We start from the raw sequence: 26,082 nt of genomic DNA, 5'->3' as shown, positions 1-26,082 counted from the left end.
AATGAACCGATAAGCCAGAACTAATGCCCCGCAAAGGACTCGCCAGGACAATAGCCACTAGCCAGGACGGAAAGTGGGGCAGGTAGGCAAAGGTTGGTTAATGAAAAAAAAACCGCCTGCCATGGATTCAATTAAATATTAAATAAACGATATCAGCAAACAGCAATTTCCTGGGCCCCTTTAGCCTCCCAGCCATCCTCGACCGTTTTATCTTTTTTTGTACTCTGATATTGGAGTGAAATGCAAACACAATTGCAAATGCCCGGGAAAACTTTATGAGACAGCGTAATCCTGGCAATTATGTGCTGCCATCTCGCTCGAATCAGTGCCTGGACCTGACCAGGAACAGGCATTATCTCTCCATATTGCACGAAAGTATGAAATGAACCAATAAGAGAACTACACATGCAGGCACTCAAAAAAATATATTTTTCTTTTCTTAAATAAAAGAATTAAACAACACAGCGGAGCACTCTGTTAAAACAACAGAAGGACATGTCAGGATATATTAAAAAAATATGTCCGAAAATTGTTATTAGTCTGTTAATCCGCAAATATTTATTTATTTCAGTGCAAGTAAGAACGTGTGTCTGCATGGACATTAAACTCTGATGCAAAATGATTTGAACAGGTGCTGGTAGCTGCAGAAATAGCATGTGAGGCTTTCGGGGGCGGAGGCACTCGCAAAAAGACTAATTATGTATTCATTAAAATGGCAAACGGCAAAGACTGCACACCCACACGTGCCTCCTCGTCCTGACGATCCTTCGACTCCGGCTGGCAAATGGAAATACTGCCAGAAAAACGGGTGGATGGCGAGGCATTCATGAATGCATCTGGTCGGAATGTATTCTGCATAATGGCTCTGCTCCTCTGTCCGCCTCTGTTCTCACATTTTGATTATATCTATCTCGCCTGATAACCTAATATGTGGAATGACGAATGTGTGGCTCTTCCGGTCTTGAGAGCTTTCCCTGGAAAAGGGGCCAAATGAATGAGATTCCATGGTAATGATTCCTAAATACACACATTCATCATATCTGCTTCTGAGTTGTGAGGTCTCAGATTGGGGGAAATGTGTGCTGAAGAGGTTGAATTTTTGTCCGCTTGGAGAGTTGGATTTAATGGAAGGTTGATTTAATTTAATTATAAGCATCTGTCTAATTTCGTCCTTAGAGACTTGTTAGCAATCTCACGAAATGGGATTAACTTAAGTGTTAATTTAATACGAAACACTCAAATATTAGGTTATGCACTTAACTTTATTAATAATTTGTGAATACAATTTTGAAAAACTAAAACTAATTCGTTTGGTTCTTTCGTCATATATCCTGGGTGTTTCTTCGGTCTACTGGACTTTCTACTGTGCGAATCCTCCAAAGATTCCCCTGAAGAAACGGTAGATGGACTTAGGAATCTCCACGGCAAACAGCACGGTGCTCTCCTCCACCGGCAAGGGAGCTGCTCCGCCTGAAGCGGATTGGGAGCGCTTCTCGTTGAGGATGTTCTTCTCGAACAGCTTCTGGTGCTGCGTCAAGTGGCTGAGAAGGAACTGCTGAACGGCAGCCTGCTCCTTTTGCAGCTGGCTGAGTCCATTGGCCGGCACCTTCAGGGTGTCACTCACGTGCGAATTAGTGGCCTTGATCACATCCTGAATATTGATGCTGCTAGCCTTTCCCTGGGAAAACTCCGGAGCAGGGACCAGGAGAGGTAACGCAGCCAGGTTAACGGGCAGCAGAACATTCGCATCGCCTTTGTTAAGACGGCCATCGTTGGCCTGCTGAGCCAGGGGATTGGGAATGAGGTAGAATCCCGGCTTCTGAAGTTGCTCCTGGTTTTGAGGCTTTTCTTCGGAGAGTCCTCGGAATTTTCCGTAATACTGGTACTGGGAACCATCCTGGGATTCCGATGCCGTCTTGTTGACGTAGAAAGGATTCGGGAGCAGCACCAAGCTGAGACCCACTACCTTGGGGAAGTCCGTGAAGGGATTTGGCAGGAAGGGGAACGGCTTGGTGTCCTCGTGGATGTGGGTGTGATAGGTCACATTGCCGGAAGTGGACTCCGTCAGATTGACGTACGTGGTCTCCTGTTTCTCGAAGGGATTGGGCAGGAAGGGGAATGGAAAACCGGGCTTCTTCTGGTTGTTGTAGTAGTGAGTGTGGTCGTGGGTGTGGTGAGTCACATTGGCAGCGGTGGCGTTATCGATGGTGACGATTTCTACTTTGGGGATTCCAAACTTGTTGTAGTACTCTTGGTAGTTGCTCAGGGACTGATCGCGGTTGGAAGGATATTTAAAGATCTTGTCCAGGTCGGCAGAGCCCACTATTTGGCTTTGACCGGATTGGTCAAAAACCTGGAAGTTGTCACGACCCTGGACCTGAACAGGGTTCTGATCTTTAGGTTCCTCCTTTTTAGGGACTTCTTGTTCCTTTATTGGGGCTTCTTCCAAAGTGGTTGGTTCTTCAACTTTGGGTATTTCATTGGAAACAGATGCAGTTTTTTCAACCTCAGACTTGGGATCATCCTCCGCCTTTTTTGGTTCTTCAGCTTTGGAAATTTCATTAGAAACAGATTGGTTTTCCTCGGATTTGATGGCAGGAACCTCCTTGTTTCCTTGGGGTTCGATAGAGTTACTTGGCTGGACGGGACTTTCCTGGACTTCTTGCTTAACTTCCTCAAGTTTGGGAGATTCGGTTTGGACGCCAGTTCCTTGGGGAACCTCCTCAGAAATCTTCTCCTTAACTGCAGAAGGCTCCTGCTCAAGAGACCTGCCCTGAGTGGCCAGCAAAAGTCCAAGAAGAACCAGAAGGCGTAGAGAATTCTGCAGAAGAAACCAGTACCACCAGGCTGTTCAAAGAAATCTCTTTAAAAGAAGGTTCCTTTTTGGAGAACTTACCATGATGAGGTTGTCAGTCGAACTGTGTCAATGCAGAGTATTTCCCGACCTTTTATACAAACTCCAAACAAAGGACCGCGAACTATCCTATCACTATCCAGAGGCACTTTAAGTTCTTCAGCCATTATCTAGCGATTTGAGTGATTTATTTACTGTTTTCGGTTCACTTCACTAAAAAGGCGCCAGTGGCGGAAATATCGGTAAAAATGGAATTGCACTCAAGCTATATTGAGCGAGTAGTATCTGTGCAGTACTTCCTGCAACTTCCCCCACACTAAGTTCGGTTCCTAGGTTTATCACTGTGCCAGGGGTTTATTTGGTTCGTTTTATGTGCAACATGAAAATGCCATTGTTTCCGAGGCGCACAAACGGAAATCTATGACTCGCTTTTCAATGTTTTTCCTCCTTTTTTCCAGCAAAGGAAAAACTGCATGGGCAAGTGCAAAAGACTGTCGTTAGTGCAGGCAAAAAAATGAATTAGATGTATATACTCTAAGACCTTCAGAGATTTCCATTAAAATCATCTTTATATTTATATAAAAACTGGATATTTTAAATGTCTCTTTTAAATTGATTCCATAGTTTCAAGATGAAACCCTTTTTCTCCGTGTAGGAATGCGAGCTGCAGGAGCTTAAGGCCAAAGAAAAAAGGGCGAGGGAGCAGTTGGCAGTTGGAAGTGCACATCAGCTGCATATTCATGCCAAGAGCTTTATCTTTGGAACCTTGTCTCCGCCCCAGGACCGCCCCCACTTCCCTGCTGACATGTCGCCAGGTGAGCGATGAGCTCTACCTGGTCATTGACATGACAAGTGAGGGAGCGGGAGCCAAGGAAAAATAGTAAGCTAGCAGGTGGGGGCGCTCCTGCTGGGCTTTGTAATTGAATTGCCCGATGCATAGCTCGGATTTTTGGCATTCTCCGATTTGATTGAAGGCTTTTGCCGTTGACAGAACTCTACCAATGATTCGAATCGATTTTCGAATTGGTCAGTGAATAGCACGACTTCCATGGGGCGAGTCTGTAAAACAAGAACGTCTATCAAAAAGCTTACATTCCATCCACTAGCTAACCCGAAATAAGGCTAGGGATGCATCGAAGACTTTAAAAGGAAATCATTTAATTAAAACCTTAAGCAAGTCCATTAAATTTTTTACCTCAGAATAAACTCGTGCATAATTCACACCTCAAAAAACAATCAAGCTGCAATTATATCCTTTTCCCAAAACCCCAAGTCCTTTTCCCAAGGCATAAGTTCCTTTATTGTTTTCTGCTCTTCAATACAAGACCAAAGTTCAAGCACTTGCCAGTCGAAAAATTCAAAGAGTGGCGATTGCCTGTAAAAAACTATTCCATTCCGGGGGAGCCGGATTTGAAATCTAAAGCCCAGGTTGCTGCTGGGGCAAGAAATGGTTTTGCGCAGCGGCAGATGAGCTGTTGAAATTGCAAGTGCGGCACTTGCTCAATTTTTCATGAGCCTCCCACAAGCCAGGCAGTCGACCAGAAACGGGGTGAACTCAAGACGATGGGTCGACTTCAATATACCCATTGTTTATTGATATTTCTTAAGATACTCTCTAGAGAATGCTTTACAAGAGAATAGTATCAAAATTAAGGACGGAGGTAGGACCCTTTATCGAGTGCCTATAACCCCCCTAGTACCCTCTAGAAAATGAACTCCAACGGCAGTCGAAGAAGTTGAAACTGAAACTGTGGCCGAGGAATTCCTTCGGCCCGGGTCCCAACCCACATGGGCCAATATCCCAAAGCTGGATGCAAAGGACAGACTGCAGAAGAGCGGCAGGCCAGCGAGGGATCTGTGAAAAGGCGAAATTAGCGGGCAGGTCCAGCAGCTGGATGGCCGGGGCTATCCACCAACAGCATCCGAGCATCGTGGCCAGACAATGAGGCGAGCCGAGGCCCTTGACTTGGCCGGCGCGGGCCCACGAAAAATAATAAGGAATGAATGTAAATAAATGGTGCTAGGGGTAATGGCAACGAATAAACGACAAAAACAGAAACCCCAAGAGGAACTGATAGCGGGGGAGGTATGGAGCGAGGAACGGTATGGGCCGGGTGACGCCCAAGGCCAAGGCAGCATCATCATCGTGGTCAGTGAGATAAGCTTTGGAGCCGGATCGGTGTTGCAGTTGCAGGCTACGTAGCACGGCAGCCCATGAGAGGACCAGGGGGAGAAGTTGTCCACAGTCCAGGGCGCATCTTTGGATGTCAGGACGCATTTAATAACTTTTAACTTTTTTAAATTAAACTATTCTTATTGACATTGTTATGAAACAATTATTATAATACAAAGTATAGTTCCTTCCAAGGTGTGGCTGAAAGAAACTCCTAGAACATTGGCTGCTGCTGTTCCCAAGAAGATTCTTCTGGCAGAGCTCCTTGGCCCTTTTCTTATTACTTTTTTTTTTTTGGGTTTCGGGTAGAACTCTTTCAGTTTGGGTGTGTGCAGTGCAGCGTCGATAAGATCAACGTGTGAGCACAGGACAGTCTTCCTGGCACTGGCATCTGCAGCAGGTGTTTCGCTTTCAGGCTGTGGCCACCGCCACACAATATGGGTAACAAGTTGCACCATCCTGGCCAAGTTTATCGCCACATAATTCACACGGCGAGGCCCTGTAGTCGGGGAGGCCGGAGCTGAATTGATTGACTCCCGCTCCCGCTGTGGGGATGGAGCCCGCTCCAATGGGAGTGGGAAAATGGAAAAATCAAACACCACAGGGGGAGACTGCACTCCGCCAGGACCACGCTCCACTAGGCAAATATGGCAGGCGACACAAAGCACTGGCACATCCCACATTCATCACATCCGCATCTCCATGTGCCCGCACCATCCACATCCCAAACTGGTAGTCCTCGCTTAGAATTCAAAACATTTCAGACAAATTGGCGTCGAGCTCTTTGAGCCCGATGTGTGACAAAATGGAAGGCAAACAGACCGGACCGGGCTGGGTAGCCCCTCCAGCTCCCCAGCAGCTCCCCAGCAGCTCCAACCAATCATCCGACTGGACAATAAACGGGGTGCAGTGGCGGGTGCTCCGGCCCTTGTTTAATTTATGCCAAAACATTTCTGAAGCGACGTTGACGACGTCATTTGGCCAGAGATCCAGGCCGAGAGCAGTTGGCCCCTGCCCCTGGCAGCCGCTTAGACCTGGGATCCCCGGTCTGGGATTGAGGTGTCACTTGATATGCAATAAATAAGCTGCTGGGAAAAGTGTTAACGAGCCTGCAGGGACAGGGGATTGGCATAAAGAGGTGCACTGTGAAATATATTTTAGAATTCTATATCCCTTTCTGCGCTTTTCCAAGAGATCATAACTTCAGCCTAAGTTCAGCTAAAAATTCCACAATGACACACTTTTTCGATCAGTGTAGTTGGGATGCCACCGCCGAGGGCTTTTGGAAAGAGCTACTTTTGTGTTGTCTGGGTCTGTTTCGAGTCTTCTAACAGCTTGCAACGCCTTGGCGCCACAAAATGAACGCCATTCATGGGGCAACGTGCAACGACTAGAATGTGACCCATTTTTAGCACCAGTAGTCCGCCCCCTACTTCTCCTCTCTTCCAGCCAAAGAAAGCCCAGTTAGTGTGTTGCTGGTCTCTGTTGTTTGTTTAAATGTTTGCCCATATATGGGTACAGTCAGCTATATAAATATGTGAACAGCTTTTAGCACCTTGCCCCCGCACTCGAGTGGCGTTCTCAAGTGGAGCTGAGGCGACAGAGCAAGTCCCACTCCCCGGAGACGCAGAAGCACCCGGAGATCCCCAGCAACAAGATCCCAGCACCGCCCGGAGCACGTGAGTCTGCCAGACAATGGGAGCTTAAGACCCAGAGGGGAGACTTCCCGTCAGTTAATTCCAGGACTTTAGCTGATGTACGAGAACTTGTTCCTTTTTCAACAATATTTCCCATTGGGTATTCGAACAGCCGGCGATATTTTCTTTATTTTTTATTCGCCCTCTTATTGTTATATAGTCGCTGTTCGCTGGGCGGAGCCATTTTCAATTAAGCAAAATTAAAAATTTATTACGAGCCACGACCGAAGGAAAACAAAGAACTCTGGGCAGGAGCAGGACCAGCAACCGGAACAGGAGCGGGCAAAAAAAAACAGCAAATTTCTGGGAACTTGGGGTAAAGAGATGTTTATGTTTTCATTAAAAAAGAAATAAGGGAGAAACAGATCCAGGTTGCTGGGTTTCGGTTTTGGGTTTGGGCTTTGGAAGGAGTTGGGAACCCAATGCGTCGGTGGATGATTGGGCTGCTTCGACCCGAGGCCATCAGCGCCCCTGTCCATTATCCTTTAGCCTTTCGCCGGCTTTATTTGCGCTGAAGTTTTAATCATTGAAGTGACATTGACGCAGTGGCAGCATCGATGGCAGAGTGCTGTTTTTTTTTCACCCACTAGCGGCGGGCAGAAATTGCCGTCAAAGGACCAAAGGACCCACCAAATATTTATGAGTTTTAAGTGATTATTGAATTTGATGGGCGGTCGCAAACGGAAAAGTTTCATTTCGCACATCGCAGGGATATTAAAAAAGTTTTTACCAAACGATCCTTGGCCAAAGTTTGAAAAAATGGGCATATAAACGTGCTGATAAATTGGATTTTTATAGAGTTTGTTGATTAATGGAGATTCTTTTGATAAAGTTTAGTTAAGGGTTTATGCAAATTTTAGGCAATTAAAAATATCACATGATAAGGTTTAATTATGATATTAAATTAATTATGTATGTCACACTTTTATTATCATGTCAACAAAAATGCTGTTCCCCAATTATGCCATCATCTCCATTTAATTAACTAACCTTTCACAACTTTCTTTGGGTTGTCAAGTGCTCACTCCCCCGGCTGTCCTCCTCCTCTTGGGCTCCTCTCTGATTATTCCCTTTGTAATCTGTGGCCCTTTTCGCTTTTCGCTTCTTGCAACAGTTGCTGTTATATTTCAATTAGCATGGCAAAGCCAACATTTATGCGGCGTTAAGTTTTCTTCAATTAAAACTTTGCCTCACAGACACACAGGCACACACACACACACATGGAAAATACGCGAAACTTTGGCATAAATTTTAATTAATACGATTTGTGGAAGCTACGCGGTGCAAACTTAGCTCACTCCGTCCAAAATTGTGAGTGCATTTCGAGTGAATTCAATTTGAGGCGCCACTAATAACACACTTCCGCTTCCATGGCACTGTTTATTTTCCTTGCGGTTTTTTTAGGGTTTTTTTTTTAAACAATGGTGCCGGAGCCACTTCCGCACGAACACACGTAGACGTACTCACCCACAAACACACGGTTTACGGTGGAAAGTACTACGCCAGGTTCTGTGTGTTTATTTGTTGCACGTTTCGTTTTTGTTTGGCGCACAGTGCTTTTTATTTTTGAAGAAAAAGTTTTTGTTTTACTTTAACATATTTTTTATTTTCATTTTTTTATACTCCCTCATGGCGTGGCGAGGTTCAACGGACTACGTCGCAGGATCGTCGCAGGAGCAGAGCTTTCTGGCCCGGCCGGCAAAACGCGACACCCGACAGCAACAGCCCACGAACGCAGACTGGCAGACTGGCATCCGAGCCGCGCAAAAACCTTTTTGCAAACTGTTGAAAACCGTGTGGCAAGTTTGCGAAGCACTCGCTGGGCGGCCGAAGCCGCAGCCGAGAGGCCGCAACAAAAACAAAACACAGCTGGAACTGGAGCCGAAGAGACCAAGAGCCCCAAAGCCCCACTGTACACATGTTGCCAGCAGCCAGCATCCACTAGCAACAGCATCTGCAGTCGATAGGCAATGTTGCTAGCGTGGAATGTTGCTGCATGCCAGAGAGGTGTGCATGAGAATATGTTGCTAGCGTTTGTTATGTGTTTTCTGTTGTTGTGATGCTCTGTAATAGTGGGTATAGTTAATCTTATTACGGATATAAGGCTATAAATTATAAAAAAAATAATTTAAAATTGATGAACACTAAATTTCATCAAGATTACTAATGGCCATCCCAATAAAAATCTGTAAAAAAGGGGAATTCCCCAAGAGTACTAAAAAATTCGAACAAAAGTATCAGGTAATCCTCTCTGGTATTAGTTGCTTTTTGTCGATTTAGGCGGGAAAATATGTGTGTTGCTATCGTAGCGCTTTTTTGTTGTTCTGGCCATTGTTGTTGTCGTGGCTAGCAGCCACGTAGCTTTGTAGTTGCAACCAGCCATGTAGCAGTGATTATTTTGTCAATTGCAGTGACACAAAGGCATCTATCTCTAATGCCAAAGAGAGTCGCTCCTGCCCCATGCCCCTTGCTTCTACTTAGAGCGATTATTTCGATGTTGTCTTTGTTATTTGGGGTTTGAAAGGCGAGGGTCTATGTTACAAAGCGGGCTTAAGTAGTTGCGGATTGTTTTGGAGAGCTTTGAGGGCATTCAATTGATTCCCGTGAATGGGGAAACAGTTGCCAAAGAGTGTTCCCGACTACATCAAAGGCCTGACTCTGTAATGGAACGTGTTTCAATAAACATATATGCCAGGACTGTATTCGAGTTAGAGGATAAGCGGATTATGCAAATGATGGCCGCTGAGCGAGGAAAATGAAATAATTCCCAAACTAACAAGCAGCAACACAACTGACAAATGAATTTTTAATAAAACACACGCATATTTTATTTTAAATCAATTAAAATAATTTCCGAAAAGAATTCTACCACATTTTAAGAGATTTCCGCCGCACATTCCAGCCACAGACCACAGAACAACATGCAACATGCGGTGGCTTGTGTTTAACCAACTAAAAACTATTTTATTGTATTCATTTTCGGTTTGTTGGGAACGGATTTTCCACAATTCTGTGTATCCTTTACAAGTAACAAGCTAAATTAATGATGCTGGGGGAAGTGGTCCAAAATAATTAACGAAATTGTTTGGTTTATTTTAATTGGGCAAATAGTTTTCACAAACGATAATGGACCATTTGAAATACTTAAATATTTAACTATTTATTTTGTTACTTTTCCACTCCAGCTGCCATTTATTTCATAAATGTCCTGCTGCCATTAAAGCCCAAAGCCGTCATTAAACAGAACATTTTCCAGCAATATATAAAAAGAGCTTGGTTAAAAAAGGAGGAAATCGACAGTTTATAAATTGAATAGCCTGCCACAAAACGGAGCCAAGAGTCGACACTCCACAGTCCCACTGCAATTGGTTTCCATTTCCTCATCAAATTAAATGAAACGAAATCAAATGAAGTAAAGTGAAATAAAATCGGGCAACTGCCACAGTAGCAGGGCAACGGCGAGGGGTCGAAATTAACGAAAATCACTCCATCAAGGGCTCCTGGCCTCCACTCACAAGGACCCAGAGCTCGCCCCCGTCAGCATCCATAGAAATGCTGGTAATTAAGCCCTCTCAAGCGGCTCACCAGTAAAAAAATGCTCAAAAATAAAAATGAAGGAGGCGAAAACATGAAAAATAAAACGAAACACAACAAATTAAAATGGAATTTAAGCAAGGAATGAAAGGACATGCCGTGGCAGCAGTCAGGACCATGTACGGGAGCAAGACCAGGACGAATGCAAACAAGTTCCAGGCCCAAGAAGTGTCTAACAGCGTTTCCGGAGCAGGATAGCCAAGGAACGTAAGGAATACCCCGAAAGTATGCTACGGAAGAGCTCCCGCGGAGGAGCCACGCCCACTGTACAGTCTAAAAATAGTTTCTCCTGAGGGATTTTTATTTTAAATTTAATCATGTCCTAGGTTTTCTAAGAAGGTCTTAAAAGATACAACTTTTTCATGATGGAAATTGATAATTATGGAGACTAGAAAATTATTTTCAGTGTTACCCAAGCAAACAAAGCTGCTGCTACAAAAGCAACAACAACAAAAACAGAAGCAGAAGCAACAACAAGCCCGAACAAATTTCTTTATAATATACAAAGGAAATGCCAAGCCAAGCCGAGGGACCAAAAACGACCAGACAAACAAGGGGAGTGGGAGAAAGCGGAGCCTTTCTCCAGGAAAGCGTAGTCCAAATGTGACACAAACATGTGTATGCTCAGCTGGTGCCTTGGCAACAACAAAAGGAGCAGCCAAAGGATTACAAGAGGGTTGTGGAATGCGCCGAAAGACAGAGGCGCCTTACGTGCGTTAATAATACGCATACGACACGTTGTACGCACGGCAGAGGGCAGAGAATGTAGAAGGAAGCTCTGCCACTGACTCGGCGGCCATACATCATAACCAGGGAGACGTTGCCCAAGGAAACGTCAACAGGAGAATGTGGAGCAGGGAATGAGGTGGAAGGCAGTAGCAGTAGCAGTAGCGACCTTGATTACGTTTGCAGCCTCACTGACTTTCCAGGCTCCCAGGCTGGCGGGTCCTTGGCAAACGCATAAAATGTATTTAACACACAATTTATGTCTGTGCGAGGCACAGAGGCGCTCAAATTTACAGCCCGCAGGCAAGTTGCTGGCTTCAGGTTTATTATATTAGAGATGCACTTGGAGAAATAGAGGGTAATAAGTATTTAAATATTATAATTACTGCAGCTTCCAGAAAGAGCAGAATTTAGAGCATGATAACTTTTAGAAGAATGATAATTATTCAAATAAGAAGTATCGAACATTTATTTTCTCTGCAGTAGCATCCGCATCCTGCCAGCTACAGGAGTCCTGCCTGCTCCGCTTCCGCTGCCTCCTGCCTGCTTTGTTTGCCAGCCATTTGTTCTACACATAAATTGGCCCGCGGGGCCATCAAGCAAAAATCATATGTTTTATACATACATGGCCGAAGTTTACTCTGCCATGGCTTATATGGTCTGAGCATGAGGGTCTGGGGGAGTCAGAAAAAGTTTAATAGACTTGACTTTAATATTTCAGATTTTGCCCCTCGCTGCTGATGGAACAAAAAGTTTTTATTTTGATTTTATGACTTTTATGTTGTAGTTTTTTTTTTTGTTTATTTGGCTGGGATCGTAAGCCAAAGTTTACATGAAAATCCAAAAAAAAGGGGAAAGTTTTACAAAGTTAACTTCGAATTGCAACTAAGAGAGTAATACATATTATGGATGAACGTAAATAAAGTGCAAATATGTATTATAATATAGTTTCAAAGAATTATTTTTGTGGCCTTTGGGAAAAAAAATAAAATATGATTTCCCTTATTACGATAATGCTGTCTGCTTCCGTAATTTCGTCGGAATGAAAATTAAATAAATTCCAATTATTTTGGCATTCAGACAGCTCACAACGAGAAAAAAGGATAAAAGCATTCACAGTCCCACTCGCTGCTCTCGGAAGGACCTCCCCGCAGCTTAAAAAGCCGAATGTGCACATGTGACGTTTTCCCCACGCAGGACATTCATAAAAAAAAAAGGAGCTGCCGAAATAAAAGGGAAAACTTTTAATTTTCCGCAAAATGCTTTACGGAACCTTTCTTAACAAGAACTTTTCATTTTTAATTAAATGGCATGGTCCCAGTCGACTACCCAAAAGCCCAAATAGACAGGAAGAGGGAGCTCGTCTGCGGTCGGAGAATTGCAGATTGAAGAATCCGAGGGAAGCCAGTTCCCGTCCCGCCTCCATGAGCCTCCATGAACCTCAATTAGTTAAAGGCAACGCGCGCTGGCTCAATCAAAAAGAGCCAAAGAGCTAAGGCCAGACCAGATCCACACAAATCGTGCATTATTATTTATTTGTTTGGGTTGCTTATCAGCTGGAGCCCTGAAACGATGATCGAAATTCCCAGTCTCTAAGGACAGTGGAGCTTGGGCTACAAGAAGCTTAAAGTATGAAGAAATTATTAAATAAGAATTATAACCTTTTAGTCCTAAACGTCATGGACTTTTATTTGCTTTACCAACACCTACTCTAAATAAAGAAAAAATTTTGAAAAATAATAAAATCTTTTCAAAAATAAAAAAAATCCAATAAACATCCCTTTAATTTACTTGCAAAAAGAGCTATTTATCCCACTGTAACTCAGTCAGTTTTGGGGCGTAGGGGCAACTGCAGTCACGCATCTCACGAGTGCGCTATTATATTCTCACCTTATGATGACTGACTCTGAGGCAGCAGAACGCCAACCCAGTCTGGGATTGTACTTGGGGCTGGCGAGGATTTCGATGGTATGGGAGGTATGCTGGAGCTTTTTTTCGAGGGCTCAACGGCCGAGAATCGGGTACCGGGCGCGGCAATTGAAAAGCCGCAAACAATAATTGCAGTTACCTAAGCTAAAGCCCAAAAACCGCAGCAATTTCTGCTCACTGCCCCTGGAAAACGGGAAAGGGAATGCGGCTCATCCTGTTCTAACAGTAAGGCCAAGAGGATCGGAAGGTGGGGGCTTTGGGCCGCACTACGCGAATTAGGCAAATTGTGTGCAATTTCGCGATTTTCATTTTTTTGTTTTGTTTCCAGATCCGTGGCCATCGATTGTCTTTGCTTAAGCGTTCGTGTTTTGGGGGAAACTGTGTTAAGATTCGCTTGTTGTGCCGGTTTTCATAATCCCGACAGTTTTGCCCCCCGGGACCCCTGCCCAGCATAGTGCGGAGTTCACGGGTTCAGCGAGTTTGCACTTGTGTGTCATCCTGTCTCCACAGTTTCCACTTTTTCCACTTTCCACTCCCTGATCCCTGATCCGTTTCTATGCAGTTGCCCCGCAGCCATTTTTAGTTGCCGAGGACGACACCCACAACCGTTCAAGTTTCCCCTTCGGCCCAGCCCCCTTGGCTCCTCCGTAATCCCCGTCTCCCGGCTGAAGCACCTTCATTAACATACCAACTGCAATGCGAACTAAAGAGGCATGGATGGAGCTGGATCCATTTTTTAGCGGGGATCCGCTTAGTAATTCTTGCATATGGTAGTAGACCCCCCCAGGTGACGCCCCTGCAGGAAGTTAGAACCGGGGAGGCATAAGCAGAGGAACATAAGAGCCTGCTGGGGAGGATTGCCCGACTGCGGCAAGGAATTTCAGCTTCGTGGCTCGGAATTTGCTGTAATCCGATACAATTTAGCGGCTTAAAGCTTCTGCCTGCTTGACGCTCAAGTTTCCCATCATCTTCCCTGCCTGTTGTTGTTTTTTTTTTGTTCGTGTTATGACTAAAGCCCCATCCCGAAAAAATTGAAGAAAGAGATCCCCAGTGAGGCACGCGCTCCGGACCCTCTTTTCTTGTTCCGCCTTTGCCTTTGTTTTGAGTTCCCTGTCCTATCCTTTTTTTTGCCAAGGTTCTTTTGAGGGACTTTGGGGTTCGAAGGGCTGAGGAGAAACCTTCAGCTCCAGTGGTGATTAGAAGCCACTTGAATGAATCCCTCTTACTTCATCTGTCTCATTCAATAAATCTGAAAGGACCTCAATTAAACGGGGTGGTTATAAATCGTTTCATAATTGTGGAACAAAAACTATTTTCTTTCTTTGCAAATTAAATATTCGGAGTTTGTAGGACCATTATAAAAGGAACCTGGGAGGGTACATAGTTTATTCAGTTTTCAATTTTGAATTTATAAAATTACCCTTTTCTCCAGGTGTATGAAACACATTTTCTCCCCATCAAATATTCCACAAAATCCGCTTTGCGTTTTAGCCACACCACTGCTCCCCTTTACCGAGTCACTTAGGAATGCAACAAAAAAATACACAAAATTATCAAAAATAAAACCAAGACAGTGGGAAACAAAAAAAAAGTGAAAAGAAAGTTACAAAAATAGAAACAGAGTCATGGGGAAACTGAGAAGAAAATTCAAAGGGGGGCACATTCAAAATGGATGTAGAAAAAAAATCTAAACAATTTTCGCTACAACTTTGCTGACGGCTGCCCTAGGATTACATGACTGGGTTGGAGAGGATGGGGCATACATATGTATGGTAATTGTTTTTTGCATCAGGAAATAGAAATTCAAAGTCCATGGCGAGCGGGAGTTCCCAGGCAGCCATTTCCGGTAACCTACTTCTATCTTCCATCTTCTAAATTAAAACTATCAATTTTTATTAAAAAAATGTAAATAAAAATATATATTTTTTTAGGGTTAAAAACTGGTTTCTTAAAAGCTACCATATACTGTATGTAACTCATTCACGCTTCAAATAATTGCTTTCATATGTGATTATGGGACCATGGGGGGAAAATTGGTGGGAGGGCCATGTGGCACTTGTCAAGGTCTCCGCTTCGCCTGCCGCGAGTTATGCTACATTTAAACTAAATTCACTTGCCACCAGGTGGAAGATAAATGCCGTGAGGAGTGAGTGCAAGTGAGAAAACAAGAGGAAAATCCGCGTCAGCCGGAGTACCGTTTATTTTTCACTTTTTTCCACTCGGCGACCCATTAAATGGCAACATTTTCCACCCGCTCACCCACTCCCACCAAGCAACACGTACAGGCAGTGGGTTGAAAATTGCATTTAATTCCATATTGAAGTCGCGACTTGCTCTTGTTCTTTTTTATTTGGCATTTTTTACTATTTTTTTTACTATTTGTTGACTTTGTTGTTGGGGTTGCGGCTGCTGCAGTCCGTTAAATATTCATAAAATCAACTGTGGCAGGACTAGAAAGGGCAATGGGAGAAAGGACATTGGCCCAGAGCTGCACACTGAAACGGAACTCAAATATTTGTGCGATCGGGTTTAGTGGCTGTTGGCAAATACATATGAGTATGCACATGTTCTCATATTTACACTGGAAAATAATACAAAAGCCATAGTCTGATGGAAAATGTAGTCGACAGAAGCAATTTCTTTAAGTGCACAGCCCTGCTATGGCATCCTGGCAGCATGCGAAATGGAGTATTTATCTAATGTGCATCAAACGGCATCCCAAGCAGGCCAAGAATGGAAACCGAGCAAAGGAGAACACGGCCAATGAAGTTGAATTGTCGAGCAGCTGCAGCAACAAAAGGCCACGTTAAGGATATTATAAGTTACGCTCGGCTGGATCGAATGTAGCTTTAAGCAAGTAGAATGTTGGGCTTCCTGCCAGGGCTTCCTGCTTCCATTCATGTAAATCACAATTTGTGAAATTCCATAATTTGTTCGCAATTTGCGGGGTTACGAGTTGTGTGTATGATACAGGATGTCAACCCCTCGGCATGACATTAAATCTCCGCTGGGCGAACACCTGCACCGAAGCAAACAGCCGAATCCTGTAGCGACTGCTCCTTCTGTTCCTTCTCCTGGAAGTCAATTTACGGCCCATTCCCCCTACGCCACAGTATCTCCATCGACCTGGTGCCAAATGGCACTTAAATGAAGTACACCCGCCTGGTATCTTTCAGACATGTCCTTGGAGCTAGCGTGTGGGTGTGCGGGGTAACAAAATCAATAAATCGTCAATTGCCTGTTTTTTTAAGGCTTTAACGCCCCTCCCTGACTAAACGTGACACTTTACTCTTTCAGAGGGTATTTCCAGTTGGCCAAAATGTGCCACGATGAAAATGGATACATGGATGGCCTATTATTGCCTATAGAGGTGACTCTATCCTTTCTATTCTCCATTAACCTGCATCAAAATCTCCAAACGAATTATTTTTTAGATTTTTTGTCAAATTTGCTAGGGGGTCCCCTTCAAAATATTGAAAATCTATGGGACCCACAATATCAGCCCCTGCAATGTCCATATCTTTGTCAATATTTCCGATATTTTCCGATTTTAAAGCGGATTATCTTAAACTATTTTTTGATCTATTCTCCATTAATCTGCATCAAAATCTCCAAACGAATTATTTTTTAGATTTTTTGTCAAATTTTTTACGGGATCCCCTTCAAAATTTTGAAAAATGTACCATTTAAATGAAAGGATATACAAACTTCGGTTTTGGCCAATGTTGAATTACTCGTCTCAATTAAATTATAAATATTACCAACAGAGAGGAATACCTTTTTGGCAGAAATGGTATCTGTTTAAATTTTGTTTTATTTTGAATTTTTGAGGGTAAGTTTTTCACATATCAAGGAATTTAATAATTGCATTATGAAGAAGACGGGTATTGGAAACATCGATTTTCCTTGTAGCTGGGTGAAAGCTCAATATCTGCCATTTGGCCATTTTCATTTGGCTCCTGTTGGCCAACACTGACAAAAAATTGCCAGACAGAAGGCCCACCGGAGAGGCAGAGGGGTAGTAGCAACTTTAGCACGTGCTGTCAGCAGGAAAGACAAACGGAGGGACACACCAGATCCACATCCACACCAGACGGTGACTTGCCAAGGGGACGCAGTCTCTCTTGACTTCGCTTCGGCTCACCCCACCTGGTGCCGCCAGTAGCCCTCCCCTGGGCCGGGTTACCTTCACCTTGGCTGCAATTAATTCTGGTAACATAATCTTCACTTACAACTTTATATGACACTAAATCAGTGCAGAGTGTGGCCCAAACGAGGAGGACGGAAGGGGAGGCGGCCTTTATATTAGAGCGGAATCGGCTCGTGTGTTGTGGGCGTTGCCGGGCGGCTTACAAGCCCCAATTATGGGCTCACACACATTCGAAACTCTACGCTTTCTGACCCGAAATTTAATTAGTTCCATTTAAAGCTCAAAAGCGATCCAAAAACTAAAAGAAAATATGGGAATTCTCAGCGAACAAGCGCGAATTCTTTCCGCATATTTGCACGCCAGCCGATGATAATTATCGCTGCGAAATTCGGTCAGAGATTGACCCATGTACTCTGCATGTCGGACCCTCGAAATTCACCTGATATGTACGTCGGAACACCATGTGGAAAGATATGAGAGATCCCAGACACGCACCCGCTCTGTCCATTTCATTTTCACTAAGCCCAGCGGGGAGGCACTCGGGCAACGATAACAGATTACATTCAGATCGGATTATTACGATTACGTGATTTCTTTAATGCCTTTGTTCAGCACAATCCATGTTTATGAGCTTTACTCTTGTTGGGCGACAGTGGCCATAAGGTATCTCTCTTTTATGAATCATGAAAGTAAATATTATTGGTATAACCTATTGTAAAAGAACCACATTGTGAACTTCCGCACCTTTTCTTCTCTTGAAGAATCCATTACAGTACGTCTATTGTTTTTTTTCGTAATTTCTCTTCGGTCCCAGGTGTTAGGCATGAAATTTGGGATGAGTTCGTTTAATAAATTCCTTAAAACAGTCATTCACAGTTCTGGCGATTTCCTCAAGCCATTAGCAATTGGAAACGGTCGAAGAAGATCCACTCCCAGCTTCAGATTCAGGCCCATCGCCAGCCCCCTCGAGTGCAAGTGAAATCCGATGAAGTGCATGGAGTGCGAGGAGTGGAGGAACCACCTCATGCCGAGCGCTTAACTTTTCGACATGTTTCACATGTGATGAAGATTAAGTAGAAAATAATTACAAGCTGGGCGGCGGCGAAGCTAAAGCCACAGCTGAGTCTGACTCTCAACCCAAAGCCGAGGCTGTGTGGGCAATCGCGATCAGTTGGCGATCGGGGATAGCTCTGTGATCGGAGCCCGGCTTGGGGTAATTACATAAACGGCGATGTCAGTGCGGTGACAGGACGGCGTCAACGGAGTCTCAGGAAATCTGGAACTCTTCCTTCGGACTCCGCACGCCGATGATCCCCACCAGTCGATCATCAATCGTGCGAACTTTTTAGGGGCCCGCCCCCTCGGAGCGCGGATATCATTGCACTGCTGTCCAGTTCAGGTAACCACCTCTACCTGTTCTCGGAGACCCAGAGACCTCGCGATTGCAGAAGAAACCACGAAATAAAAGGGCCAAATCAGCGTGTAAGATGCCTGATGCCGTGGCCGGGGCTGGGGCTCTTTTCGGGCCATAAATTTTAAAGTAATTTTCTCTTAGCCCCGAATAATTTATGGGAAAATATTAAGCTGCCCCAAATACCCAAGAGTCCCGCGATCCTCTAACTACTTAAATCCCGAACAACTAACCCAAATAGAGTAATTAAATAAGAGTCCACGTCCTCGTCCGCTCATCTTTTATCTACTGGGATAATCCGGGTCTTGGCCAAGAGTCAGAAAGGAGATCACCAGGAGATTTTCGCACAGTAATTCTTGGCTATAGATATCCCGAACCGGATTGAATTATGGCTACCACTTTGAGGGCCCAGGTCACGATTATCTGCATACGCAGCCACACTACCCAGCCCTCCAAAGTACCAGCCTCCCTGCCATCCCGTGAGCCTACCAGACAGCAATAATAATTTCAAAATTGGCGCACTTAAGCGAGGATGGTGGGGCGGTAATTTGAAAGTTATTTTGTTGCCGTTGCGGTAAAATTATTGAGCAATATGCTGATCTGTAAAATCATAAATAAAAATATTTGTACTTGACCGCAGCTGCCTGGCTCTTGGGATCTGGGGATCTGTGGATCCACCTTGGCCGTGGCCAGCTTCAGCTCCATCTTCATCCGACTTTTATAACCTTTATGTTATTAGGTGAGAGAGTCGCTTTCGGGGCACAAATCGGAGCTCCGGACCCCGAATATACGGAGTTCCGGATCTCGGCACTTTCCGCCCGCGGCTTAACGATTGATAAAGTCTTTTTATTTACAAGCTGATAATGATGGTGTAGGTGCAGCTTTTGGCATTGCGACGGTTTTCATATAATTTATGGGCAATTTGCAGACGATTTTCGAGGCCCCGGCAGACGCGGCTCGGAATGTGGCTGCGGCCGGTACGTGGGGAAGGGAATTACCCTGGGAGGGATGTAGGGAGAGAGTGGAAAACGAGAAAGATCTACAAACGGAATTTATGGGAATTAAACAACCCACCAAGTGCTGTGTCCTAAAAACTTATCGTAGAGTTCATAACTGCACTGGGAAGCAGGTTTGAGTTGCAGGTTTGAGTTGCGAGCACTTGGAAACCTAAAAGTAGGGCAAAAATGTGGCAATATATTCGCTAATGGTGTTTAATGGGTCTAATGGTTCTTTGTACGGATTCTATAATGTCTACCGAATCGTTTCACAACCGTCTATCATGTTAGATTTCTGACTCTACAACCTGTTTACCATTCTAATCCCATCCGAAGACTATTTTGTAATATTGATAGCCATCTTCCAGGGGGAATGGGGTCTGTGCGGCCCATTAAAGTGTCACAACAAAACGCTGAACTCATTTTTTGATACGCCACTGGGGCAGGGACGGCAATAAAACCAGCAACTTGATGGGGAGTTTATAAGGAAAAACAGAAGACCTTAGGCACGAACTAATAACACGAATGCCTAAAAGTGTCAACTCTTCTGAGGAGAGGGGGTGGATGGCCAGAACTATGTGTAAGCCGATTATGGGACACGACTTTCGGGAACGGAACGCACATAAAAATGTCTCTCTGGCGGAGATCTACCAGAATCGTGTTAGGCGTGCTCCAATGCGAAGGAGGAGGGGACTTCTCTGGGCAGGGGACTTCTCTCTGGATCTGGTATCGATGTTTGTGTCGCCTCTGATGATCGTCATTAACATCAAATTACCACAAGTCACAGTCATGTTGACCAAAAAACGGGGAAAAAATAAAGATGAAGATGAAAATAAAACCCAAGAACTAAGAAGGGTCCAGACAGATAGTCGGCACTTAGTTGGAAAGTTATGGAGCATAAATGAAACGGAGGAACCACAACCATGGAGGCGCAGGCGCAACCACAATGTTGTGGTGGAAATTCCTTCAGTTCTGTTATTGGTTACACCTTATTGGCCATTGGGACAAATCTGTTATGACACCTGCCCGCTGGGATGCCGAAAGGTATTGATGGGTTGGGTACAGAGGTTGTGCTTTATAGAGATTATGCCTAAGAGATTCTATTATCCAAATAAGAATATTTGCCAGTTACCTTCACTCAGCCGTCACCTTGTTTATTCTACTGATTCGAGTCCCCACCTCAGTGAGATATTATCTCTGGCAGACCTGCTGAGATGATCTGCATAATTATGCTAAACACATTAAATTCATTCATAAATCTTTGCCAAACATCATTCACAATGGGAACACCCCTGTGAGAATTTTGATAATGGGATATGAGCTATTATTCATGGCCCGACGCGAGATCTCGCTCCCATTTATATTTGTCCACTGGGCCTTTGGTAGGTGATAAAGCCCAGTTGGGGTTATTTATGACTTGGCGACACTCGAGATGCTACACATAAAGAAACAGGAGGGATCTTCTAATTCACTTCAACATAATTTGAAAAAAGTGACTACCTTTTTCCTCAAGTGTGGCTTTGGGGAAGGGCTTGATCTGGTGTCTGGGGTCCAGGGAAGCACCAAAATAAAATCAATAAACCAGTCGGGGGCAGTAACAAAACCGAAACCGAAACCGAAATCGAATCAGAAATAATTTTGAAGATGCAAATTATGCAAATGAGACAGAGCGTAGTGTGAGGCCGGTCTGAAATGGAATTCACCTGCCCGGCGAAATCATATTTCTTTCTTGCCCAATCCTCAACCTGGGGCGCCAAGAGGCAGTGGGTAGTGGGCGGTGGGGGCGTGGTCCCCAAACTTACCAGTCGTCGTTGTGGAGTCTCTCGATCGGTGCAGACGCTTCCAAAACAACATTTTTTTGTTTTTATATATTTTTTTGTTTGGAAGCTGATAAGATCTGATCGCTGATTGGTTTCGTTATGTGATCACGTTTTGAGGTTATGCGGGTGTTGAATTAGCCGTCTTTCAGTTCTTTTTTTATTTTGTCTCCCTGGCTTATTGCGAAATGCTGTTAACATTTGACACACGGCACATTAATTATTTGGCTACTGATTAGCATAAATTTCAAATCACTCACTGCGCTCGCGCCCATCCCGCTCGGTTCTGGGACTCTTCTCTTTGACACACGCGCCAAAAACAAAAAATGTCTAAAAAGCAGGTAAGCTCAGGTGGCTATAGGTGGTAACGATACGGAGCGTGGCTCAAAGGCAACTGCAGCGACAAATTAAGACGGCCCTCGGTCGAGGCGGCCCTCTACTTCGCACTCACTCACTCTCGCACTTGACCGGCGTTTTAAGAAAGTTATGTTACAATTACACTGAGCGAAAGTTCAGGGCTGGTAGCACCAGCTCTTCTGGCTTAAATGTCTGTCTCTGTTGAAGGTAAAATATAGAGCAGCTGGGCTGTTCCCCTGCGTCGCTTTCGATTTGTTTTTGTCAGCTGTGAGTGTCAGGTGTCACCCAGAGGTGTGTGCTCAATTAGCTACCAACTTTTCTGCACTTCCGTTAAGCGCTTTTCACGCCCAGAGCCCGAACCGAACTTCTGGCCCGCTCGACGGTTAATTAACGAATAAAAAGCCGCCTTTTTCGTTACGGAACCAAATCTCCGAGCTCGGCTTAAGCGTCGCTTCTTCGAAGCTTCTTCGTGCTCCGTGGCTCGGTGGCTCCGTGGCTCCACGCTCCGTGCCACAATATAAAACGAAAAAGAAAATATGTTACACCAAACAGATGCGTCGCAGTCCCAGTCGCTGTCGGTGGCTCTGCCAGCGTCGACGTCAGCGCACATTGGGGCCAGTGGGGACATAAAACAGGTGTAAAAAAAACTGATATGAATGAGCGACATATGAAGAAGCGTACGACAGATCGAGATAGCCCGCCTCGGCCCGGGTTTTATGGGTCTTTGGGGTGTGGACACAATTAGATGTTCGTAAAAAGTGGGCATTGAGATTTTGGCTTTATGGTTTGGGCCTTTAAGCCAGGCTTTAATGGAGCAAGGGCTCAAGTATCCGGCCTTAACATATACTAATTAATGGGGATACTTATAATCCTTATGTAGTATTTTTAAGTTTATTTAAAAACCCACCCAATAATAGCAGTTTTTTAGGTATCTGCAAGTTGGCCAGGTTAATTGCAGGTGATTTGGCCTGCGTTGACGTCGCAGCTGGCGGTGCGTCGGTGGCGGTTCACTGAATTTGAGCAACTGCGGCGCTGGTGCTGCCGCTTTATTTGTTGTATTTGCCACATTTTGGAGTTGCAGCAAAAAGAGGCAACAAACAGGCAACAAGGGAGTGATCGTTGGCTCGTGCAGAGTTCATATTGCACGCAAGCTGGCAGTAAACCGGGAACTGTGTTTGTTGCACATTTATTGCTTAACGCTTTGATGCGTTGACGGTTCCTGCTTTTGGCCTCAAGTCAGCAGTATTCTGACCAACATGCGAAGCCAAGAGAAGCCTTCTTCTAGGCCATCAGTTTGACATATTGCACTTGGCTATCTGGCATGGCCCCCTTTCCCCAGCCCTTTCCCTTTCCCTCATTTGCTGCCTGTTCATTAAGCGAATCAGCCTAGCGAAGCATAAAGCCAAATTAACATAAACAACTTCTTTTCGACTCTGGCTATATGGCTTAACGCTAGGCGGTAGTCTATGGTAGATACTATTGTGCATATGGCTCAGTGCCTCATCTTCGAGGTACCATTGTCAGGAATTGTGGCGGAATTAAAGACCATTTCCCCCGCCCTTTTTCAGCCAGATCAGGAGCGGTTCGAGAGGCTCCCGATTTATGGTAAGAAAGATTCACTTTTTGGCTACAGCCCTGTTAGCCATGGCAGCGGCAAATTGCTTTTGGTACGCGTCTAATTGGAATACGAATTTCATTTGTTGGTAGCCGGGTGTTATTGTTGTCAGCCACTTGTTTTTCGTCTATACGGTTCGGGGGTTTTTCTTGTGACAGGTCATAGCATGGGTCATAAAGTAATTGACTTCCCTGCTATAGTCTCTATATGGTCATAGAGTTAATACACACCTTAGGGAACTCCCTCACACTTACATATGATGTCTTAACTAAAATTTAAAACCACTACACCATATACCCGCTTATTATGCATTTCTGTTGCGTGATTTAAAATATTTTATAAATATTTATAAATGCAAAGAGAGCAGCGTGTGCAACACTGTTAATGGGATGCCGACTTGCCAGTTACAACACCCCCACCCAGTGCAACTGGTAGTTATGGCACCCAGTCTATATTATGTTGCCATGTCATCACCCGCGGCAACATCGGCGTGGCACGCGCTCCCAGTACTCCCTCCCAGTTGTTAAAAATGTCCCGGGAACTGAGGAAGGACTACCGCACGGCGGACTTTGAGCTGCTTAGCAAGCGGATCCTGGATCACCCGATCATGAAGTCCTCCGAAAATGACCAGCAGCACATGGAGAAGTTGCGTACTCCCGAATACAGGACTAAGTGTGTGATGCGGGCTTCCCTGGATGATATTGCCTTAGGGGTGGGTACTCCAAGTTTTAGTTCATTATTCTTCTATAAAGAGAGAAACTCTTTCCAGATCAATCTCTACAAGCTACAGATGGACAGGCCACATTCACCTCTTCCTGAGGGGCCAGGAGAACCGGGACCCTCAGCCCGTTCGGCCGCCTCCGCCCGTCCTCCGTCGACGCCCTTTATCAAAGTCCTCCTCCGAAAGACCCCCATCGTGGTTCTCTTCGAGCGACGCAGCATGACTGCTCTGGTGGACAGTGAGGAGGGTCGCCAGGTACTGGAGGACAACCGAAAGTACGAGGAGCTTCTGTCCGGAGTGGACAAAACCCGTCGCACCGTGGATGCTGACACCCAAACCATGACGGTCCTTATGAAGTCCCGTCTGGTGAACACCGAACGCCTAACCACTGCCCAAATGGGGTCCTATGTGTCCAACTTTGAGATGTACGACACCTACACGGATTTGGAAAAGTCCACGACGAGTGTCCAGGTGCAGGGGGCCCAGGAGATACAGGTTACCACCTACCATGTAGGCGGGGTGGACCAGTTCGTCAAGATCAACAGCCTGCCGGCCTTTCGATTGGCTCTGATGCTCACGATGCGCATCCTGGCCAGCAATGTCTTTGAGCCGCAGCAGCGACGATACCGAAACATGGAACTGCCCGATCCCTTGGCCGAAGATGTGAAGTTCAAGTACAGACTGGGCCTACTCTGGCGCTTGAGTCCGCCGGCACCGGACACCGAGAAACACCAGGCGGTGAGCGATGTAAGCTTCTGTCCCAGCAATGGCGATATTATGGCTGTGGCCTACGGAGTCTACAGCCACGCCAGGGTGGGCAAGCTGCCACGTTCCGGGTGGGTGTACGTCTGGAACATCAAGAACCCCGTGAACCCGGAACGATGCTTCCACTATCAGGTGCCAGTGGTTACTGTGGAGTTTTCCCCCACTCAGCCGCAGCTCCTCGCAATTGGATTGCACAATGGAAGCGTCGAGGTGAGGGACATTTCTGTCCCGGATCGACCCCCGCTGTCGATTTCGCAGCGCAAGACTTCGCCGCACTTTGAACCCGTCACCTCCATCAAGTGGATCCACTTTGAGGGTGATGTCGGTTACACAGATCCGAACATTACGCCCTTCCTGGCCACCTCACAGGCCGGAGCTGTGACCAAGTACCGCCTGATTAACAGCCCCCACCTACTCGGTTTCGAGCACCAGCGCCTGGAGCGGGCGGAGGGAGAGCTGGAAGGGATTCCTATAGATCGCCCACCGCCAGCCGCCTCCCTGTTGGCCAACCGTCACCCACAGTGCCTTGAACTGGTCCTGGACCCAGTGCACCGGGACATTTATTACGTGCTCACCGACGAGGGCACCCTTTACAAGTTCTCGACAAACTATCCCCTCCAGCACTTGGAGCTGAGACAGGTCCATGACGGACCAGCCGCGTGCATGGAGTTTTCGCCTTGGTCGCCCAGAATGTACCTCACCTGCGGCAGTGACTGGTAAGGATTACCCATGAAAGGACTATCCCTTGAACACATATTTTCCGTAGGTGCATCCGAATTTGGCTCGCAGGAATCTTAGTACCGATTGTGACCCTGCAGCACCATCTGTCGCCGGTCCACTGCGCCCGCTGGAGCCGCACCCATTCCACCATCCTGGTCTCTCTCAGCCGCACCACCGTGGATATCTGGGATCTCAGAAACAGCACCATGAAACCCGTCTCGTCGACCTCCATCGATGCGGACATCTTTTACACCACATTTAAGTGAGTTGTAGGTTCACAGCCTGTTAAAATAATCCATTAACCTGCTTCTTCAGATTCACCCACTGTGGCCGCTCCCTGGCTGTGGGAAACGAGGCTGGCAATCTTCTGATGATGTCCTTCGAGGACATGCCCTTCCCACCACACTTTCAGTACAAGCAGCTGAAAAGAGCCATCTTCAAGGCCCTTTCCATGCAACCCGATCTCCGCCAGCAGGTGAAAAGCGTAGGCTACTTTGGTTATCCGGAAGGCAAAAAGGTGACCAGAGCTTAAGTATTACTATAAGACTACTGGTATTA

At 45.5% G+C, this 26,082-nt stretch overlaps 3 protein-coding genes across 4 annotated transcripts in view; 1 reads left to right on the top strand and 2 right to left on the bottom strand.

The window, feature by feature from the left end:
- The window catches only part of LOC108120830 (uncharacterized), a 39,089-nt gene extending 17,418 nt beyond the window's left edge, over nucleotides 1-21,671 (bottom strand). For both annotated transcript variants that reach the window (XM_017234660.3, XM_017234662.3), the window contains exon 1: nucleotides 21,332-21,671. In XM_017234660.3, coding sequence (XP_017090149.2) covers nucleotides 21,332-21,383 — 52 coding nt within the window. In that variant the 5' untranslated portion in view covers nucleotides 21,384-21,671. The remainder of the gene's footprint in view (nucleotides 1-21,331) is intronic.
- LOC108120831 (uncharacterized) lies at nucleotides 1,329-2,965 on the bottom strand. The gene is made up of 2 exons (XM_017234663.3): nucleotides 2,897-2,965; nucleotides 1,329-2,821 (listed from the first exon to the last, which is right to left on the bottom strand). Exons 1-2 carry the CDS (start codon nucleotides 2,897-2,899, stop codon nucleotides 1,361-1,363), a joined length of 1,464 nt encoding a protein of 487 aa, XP_017090152.2. The 5' UTR covers nucleotides 2,900-2,965; the 3' UTR covers nucleotides 1,329-1,360.
- Nucleotides 17,040-26,065, top strand: LOC108120661 (dynein axonemal intermediate chain 4). Its single transcript, XM_017234405.3, has 5 exons — nucleotides 17,040-17,185; nucleotides 23,679-24,030; nucleotides 24,088-25,520; nucleotides 25,571-25,786; nucleotides 25,840-26,065. Exons 2-5 carry the CDS (start codon nucleotides 23,848-23,850, stop codon nucleotides 26,054-26,056), a joined length of 2,049 nt encoding a protein of 682 aa, XP_017089894.2. The 5' UTR covers nucleotides 17,040-17,185; nucleotides 23,679-23,847; the 3' UTR covers nucleotides 26,057-26,065.
- The last annotated feature ends 17 nt before the right edge of the window (nucleotides 26,066-26,082 follow it).

This window comes from Drosophila bipectinata, chromosome 3L (assembly GCF_030179905.1).
Source record: "Drosophila bipectinata strain 14024-0381.07 chromosome 3L, DbipHiC1v2, whole genome shotgun sequence".
NCBI classification, from domain to species: domain Eukaryota; kingdom Metazoa; phylum Arthropoda; class Insecta; order Diptera; family Drosophilidae; genus Drosophila; species Drosophila bipectinata.
The sequence above is the reverse complement of the archived record's forward strand: the minus strand, read 5'-3'. Positions and strand labels throughout refer to the sequence as shown.

Coding starts and splice junctions, on each gene's coding strand:
- LOC108120661 (XM_017234405.3), top strand. CDS start 23,848: ATGTCCCGGGAACTGAGGAAGGACTACCGCACGGCGGACTTTGAGCTG. Junction 24,031..24,087: donor TGGATGATATTGCCTTAGGG/GTGGGTACTCCA, acceptor AACTCTTTCCAG/ATCAATCTCTACAAGCTACA. Junction 25,521..25,570: donor CTCACCTGCGGCAGTGACTG/GTAAGGATTACC, acceptor TATTTTCCGTAG/GTGCATCCGAATTTGGCTCG.